General features: G+C 35.5%; 1 protein-coding gene across 3 annotated transcripts in view; it reads left to right on the forward strand.

Moving 5' to 3' along the window:
* The first annotated feature begins 630 nt into the window (after nucleotides 1–630).
* Nucleotides 631–6441, forward strand: part of irak4 (interleukin-1 receptor-associated kinase 4) — a 14665-nt gene continuing 8854 nt past the window's right edge. For 2 of the 3 annotated variants that reach the window (XM_016515726.1, XM_016515728.1), the window contains exons 1-5: nucleotides 631–1043; nucleotides 2283–2455; nucleotides 3286–3465; nucleotides 4710–4876; nucleotides 5063–5127. In XM_016515726.1, the coding sequence (XP_016371212.1) occupies nucleotides 886–1043; nucleotides 2283–2455; nucleotides 3286–3465; nucleotides 4710–4876; nucleotides 5063–5127 (743 nt within the window). In that variant the 5' untranslated portion in view covers nucleotides 631–885. The remainder of the gene's footprint in view (nucleotides 1044–2282; nucleotides 2456–3285; nucleotides 3466–4709; nucleotides 4877–5062; nucleotides 5128–6441) is intronic. The other variant, XM_016515727.1, reaches the window with a different exon arrangement.

Here is a 6441-nt window from a genome sequence, read left to right on the forward strand (position 1 = left end):
TTTTGGAAGATTGAACGCCACAGGCATATGGAGGACGAAACCTGCAAAAACAATAAATAAATACACAAATAAATAAATAAATATGCAAATAAATAAATAAATGTCTGTATAAATACACAAATTCTTGTTTAAATACATATAAAAATAATTAAACAGGTGATTAAAGTAGGCAGCACGAGGACACACCTGAAAATTCCTCTCAAATCCACAAATATTTCGAGTTATGGACATTAAATAAAAGAGACTTATTACTTTTTGATGGGCAGACATTCTGAACACAAAATCTACATGTATTTACTTATATTTTTACTTTTACAACAAGCGCTGGTTGATTCCACATTTACCCGCCTTTAAACGTCACCGATATAGTCACGTTGCTTGTCAATCATTACTGTGAGCGCGGTCGAATTAATTAATTATAATAATGACTCACAACATAAAATAAAGATGTACATGTATTAAGGTGAAGAAAAGGAAAAGAAAAATATTGGTGAGAAATAAAATCAGCACGAAACTGAGTCGTGCGGTGTCACGTGACACCTGTTACTTTTCTCAGCGCGGGTCGGACAGAACCAATCACAGTCGACTGCAAGACACCGCGTTCAGCGCCCTCTGCAGGAATAACAACTTTCCACGACTTGTAGCCGATTGTATTGTATCTCTACAGTAAAAACGCACTTTTTAATGTATAAAACTGACTTTTGACGCCTGGTGCTTGCGTAGACATCCCTATATTAGTTGTAATCCCATTTAGTTTCAGTTTAAAGCGGATGTTGTAGGAAGGGGAAATGACAACAGACCAAGGAAGTTCCTTGATCTGTAGATGAGAGAGACCTTCGGGAGATCTGAGCGTGATTTGCGAAGGATAGACGCTGATAACGGATCATGTGCGACGTGACGCGGGACACCCCGGTCCGGAAGCTCCGGTTCTCCGCGCTGAGAGCCCTGTCAGACCTGCTGGACCCGCAGCACGCCTGGAGGAGCGTCGCGACGGACATCAGCGGAGCCTCCGGAGAACCGCGCTACTCGCAGCAGCACATCCGGTGATGCGCGAGAGAAACATACATTAAACGCAGCGTTAGAAATAATAATAATAAAAATCTAATAAGGCTAAACAATGAAGTAAACCTTCAAAAAAAATAAATAATAATAATACAAATACACTTGTATTATTTTTATATATATATATATATATATATAATTATTATAAAATATATATATAATTATTACTTTGTAATATTTTGAAGTAGCCTTCATTTTATATTTTCAGCTTTCATTTTCATTGTAGTTTGTTTTAGTACTTTTGTCATTTTGTTTTCAATCACTATTTTTCTTTCATTTTTTTGTATTTATTTTTTTAGCACTTCCGAATAACCTTATTTATTTCAGTTAGTTGCTAAGCCAACATTTTTCATTTGAATTTAACATTTTATTTTAAAACAAAAGCGTTTTTATAATAATAATTATTTGTTATTATAATAATTGTTGAATTGTTATTTCAGTTACCAAATTAGTTCAGTTCGTTCTATCGTTCTATTGATTGTTCTGATATTTTCATATGCTATTATTTGTCTGTATACTATTATATTGTTTATTAATAATTTGAATTACGTTTATCTTGATATTCAGTTTTCATTTCAGTTTTAGTTTAAGTTTTTGTCATTGTTTTTATTTTATTGTTGATTTATCAGAAATCGTAAATGCAGTGTTGTATATATACACACACACACACACTCACACACACACACACACATATATATATATATGTGTGTGTGTGTGTGTGTGTGTGTGTATAATAAAGAAAATATAAAATAATGTAAATAATTTATCACTAATAAAAGTATTTTATATAATATACAATATTTGTAATAAATTATATATAAAGTACATACTTTTATATACACTTAAAAAATATTTTATTTTATTGTATTTTTAAAATATTTATTTAAATTTTAGTTGTAGCAATTTTAGTACTTAAATTTGAAAATTTCATGTATTTATTTTGTTGTGCGGTTGCTAGGGTGTTCTGTGTGGTTGCTAGGGTGTTCTGCGTGGTTGCTAGGGTGTTCTGCGCGGTTGCTAGGGTGTTCTGCGTGGTTGCTAGGGTGTTCTGTGTGGTTGCTAGGGTGTTCTGTGCTGTTGCTAGGGTGTTCTGTGCGTTGCTAGGGTGTTCTGTGCTGTTGCTAGGGTGTTCTGCGTGGTTGCTAGGGTGTTCTGTGCGGTTGCTAGGGTGTTCTGCGTGGTTGCTAGGCGGCTGCTCACTGTCTTCTGTGTGTTTTCAGGAGGTTTGAAGCGGTGGTTCTGCAGGGAAAGAGTCCCACGATGGAGATGCTGTTCGACTGGGGAACCACAGACTGCACTGTTGGAGATCTGGTGGAGATTCTGCTCCGTCACCAGCTGCTCGCCGCCGTCAGCGTCCTGCTGCCCGATCACAGCAGCTGCCGCGCCTCTGCAGGTACTCCAGCATCACTTTACCTTGATCTGTTTTGTTGCTGGCACAAAATTGTGGAATAGTCTCCCGCTAGCTATAAGATTCATTTCCACAGAGTCTGAATTTAAATCCAAGTTAAAAACGTACCTTTTCTCTCAGGCTTACAACTGTCTTTGATTTTTAAAGTCGAATTTTGGGGGGTTTTGATGTTAACTCCTCTTGTCATTGCTTTGCTGTCTTTTTATTCTTTTATGTCTCTTTTTTTAGAAATATGTGTCCCTGGAGCACAAAAGCAGTCTTAAGTCGCTGGGGTATATTTGTAGCAATAGCCAACAATACATTGTATTGGTCAAAATTATAGATTTTTCTTTTATGCCAAAAATCATTAGGATATTAAGTAAAGATCATGTTCCATGAAGATATTTTGTAAATCTCCTACCGTAAATATATCAAAACTTAATTTTTGATTAGTAATATGCATTGCTAAGAACTTCATTTGGACAACTTTAAAGATGATTTTCTCAATATTTAGATTTTTTTGCACCCTCAGATTCCAGATTTTCAAATAGTTGTATCTCAGCCAAATATTGTCCGATCCTAACAAACCATACATCAATGGAAAGCTATTTATTCATCTTTCAGATGATGCATAAATCTCAATTTCGAGAAATTGACCCTTATAACTGGTTTTGTGCTCCAGGGTCACATTTATCCTTTGTCTTTCTGTACAGCACAATGGTCAACTACTGTTGTTTTTATTTGTGCTATATAAATAAGATTTGATTTGCTGTGCTTTATGGGATGATCTCAGTAAGGTCTGTAGTTCTCAGTGTCGTGCTGATGTTTGACACCAGGCTCCTCCGGCGCGTCGGTCAGCACACTGCAGTGTGAAGCAGCGGAGCGTCCGTCCGAGGCGTGTCTGCAGGCGTGCATGCGTCCTGAGATGATCACCAAACCTGTCAGCAGACCCGTGGTGATGGAGCCGGACAGCAGCTCCGGGCCGGAGGAGAACACCTGGAGCGCCACTGAAGAAGGTACCTGACACGTACAGTACAGTCAAACCAACCATTATTCACACACCAGATAGCATTTGTGATATCTTTTTACTAGCGGGTGCAGGACACTATAGTATGAATGAAATAGCCACTGAATAAAAAAAATAAAAAAGGTAATTGCGACTTTTTATCTCACAATCGTGAGTTTACATCTCAGGATACAAACTCGCAACTTTTATTCTCAGAATTGCGAGATGTAAAAGTGTTTTTTTCCCCTTAGAACTGGACTTTATAACTCGCAATTCTGACTTTATTTAAATCATTCTAATATGCTGCTCAAGAAACATTTCTGATTATCATCAATGTTGAAGACAGTTGTGCTGCTTCATATTTTTTTGGAGCCTGTGATGCATAAATCTGATAATTCTGATAAATCAGCATATTAGAATGATTTCTAAATAATCACGTGACACTGAAGACTGAAGAAGAGTTATGATGCCTTAAATTTAGCTTTGATCACAGAAATAAATTACATTTTAACAGTTATTAAAATAGAAAACTATTGTTTTAAATTGCAATAATATTTCACAGTTTTTTTTTTTTTGTTTTTTTTCTATTCCTATTCTATCTATAGCACACCTGTACGTGCAATTTATTCTTTTTTGTGGTTTATTTATATTTATGCATGTGTATTTTATAGAGCCCGACCGATATATCGTTTTGCCGATATTATCGGCCGATATGAGCCTGTCGCCGATATATCGGTATCGGCGAATATGCCGATATGCCGCCGATATGAAATTTTTTTTTACAGAACATATAATGCAGATAAAATGCTTGAAATGGAGTAATTACTTAGTTTGTCCAGCAAAGAATATCGGCCGATATATCGGTATCGGCCTTTTTTAAACCCCTAATATCGGTATCGGTATCGGCCCTAAAAAACCCATATCGGTCGGGCTCTAGTATTTTATTCACACCTTATTTGTATTATCTGTGTGTTGTTGTTGTCTCTGTGTACTGGAAGCTTGTGACACTATAACAAATTCCTTGTATGTGCAAACTCTTTCTGACTTTCTGATTAAACGCAGCCTTGATACGCAGAAGAAACTTCTTTAAAAATCCTACCGATCCCAAACTTTTTTTTTTATGCAAGTAAAGAATGTGCCAATGTTTACATGTGCCAAATACAGAATCCCTCGGACCAAACAAACAAATCAGTTTTTCAGTGGCAGTGTACCATGAGTTCAGACAGCGGTTACCCATCAGCCACCTCTCTCCAGCAGGTTTCTACACGTTCACGCACCGCGAGCTGACGGTCATGACGAGCGGCTGGGACGAGCGGCCCGTGAAGCACGGCGGGTGTTTGCTGGGCGCCGGCGGCTTTGGCGTCGTGTTCAGAGGCTCTGTGTGCGGCGGCACAGACGTAGCTGTGAAAAAACTCAACCCTGTGAGTCAGCAGCGCTCGGAAATACTGTTTTACTTACTCTAAGTAACTGAGAAAGTCGACAGCTCTCATGTGTCTGCCACCTATATTCTGCATTTGAATGAATGCAGACAGTAAATATGATGTGAATTAACTTCTAAAGTGTCTTTCAGCACATAATACTCAGATTTAATTTCTGATATGTTGTAGTTGGACGGCAGCTCACTTGAAGATCTCAAGACTCAGTTTAATCAAGAGATTCAAACACTCAGGAGGTAACAATATATAAAATTATTACGTTTCATAATTTTTATAATTTGCATTACATTATAAAAAAGTATGGATTGATTATATTTTATTATATTAATATAAAAATATTATATATATAATGCATAATATTTATAAATAGTAAAAGATTGTTGATATTGTATGCATATGGAGACAGATCAGCCTCAAAAATAACACATTTGCAAAACAAAATTCATAAATGCACAGCACAATTTGCATTTACAAAATCCACGTGGGGCTAACTGGAGCTTAGCTAAGCTACTAAACTGTTGCTAAGCTAATTGCTAATAGGTTGCTAGCGTCTACACGTCGAGAATTTTAACTTTGGTTACTGGAGAGTGCGAACATTCGCGTCTCATACACCGCAAAACCCTGAGTGCCTCGGTGAACAGAAGCGCGCACACACAGAACAATCCAGCAGGAGACAGTACCGTCATCTTTCTCCTTTTATTCTAAACACAGAATAAGAACATATACATTCAAGGCCATATCGCCAAGTGCCTCCCCTACACATCTCTCTCCATGACGGTGACAGACACACTTTTTATAACAAGGCAGTAAATGAACCAAACCCACCCGAACTAACTTGAACATAAACACAAATAACATAACTAACGCAAAAACCCAACCATCTCATATTTGTGTAAACATTTTAAATTTATTTAGGTAAGATGCATTTGTGTGAGCATTTGGGGAAATATTTATGCTTTTACTTGTGTATTTATGAATTGTGTTTTGAATTTACGAATCGGATTTTGTAAATGTAAATTGTGCTGTGCATTTATGAATTTTGTTTTGCAAATGTGTTATTTTTGAGGCTGATCTGTCTCCATATATGCATTGTATATCAGTTTACACATATATGATTTTTGATTCATCCGTAATAATGTGAGATACTTTTTTCATAAATGTTTATATTTTTTTTGTATTCAGTATTAATTTGGTATAGTCTTCATTAAAGTTCATTTTATAATTACATTATCACTATTATAAGTTATAAATGTACTATATAAAAACTAATAATTATAAAATTATATTTATATTAATATAACAATATTATGTTATGCATCATATTTATAAATAATAATATATTCCTCATTTGTCCAATTATAAAAAAGGATGGATTAAATATATATATATATTAGTGCTGTCAAACGATTAATCGCATCCAAAATAAAAGTTTTTGTTTACATAATATATGTGTGTACTGTGTATATTTATTATGCGTATACAAATACACACATACATGTATATATATTTCAGAAAAATATGTTACGTTTATATATTAAATATATGTATAT

This window comes from Sinocyclocheilus rhinocerous, unplaced genomic scaffold, assembly GCF_001515625.1.
Source record: "Sinocyclocheilus rhinocerous isolate Xijiao unplaced genomic scaffold, SAMN03320098_v1.1 scaffold116, whole genome shotgun sequence".
Classification (NCBI taxonomy): domain Eukaryota; kingdom Metazoa; phylum Chordata; class Actinopteri; order Cypriniformes; family Cyprinidae; genus Sinocyclocheilus; species Sinocyclocheilus rhinocerous.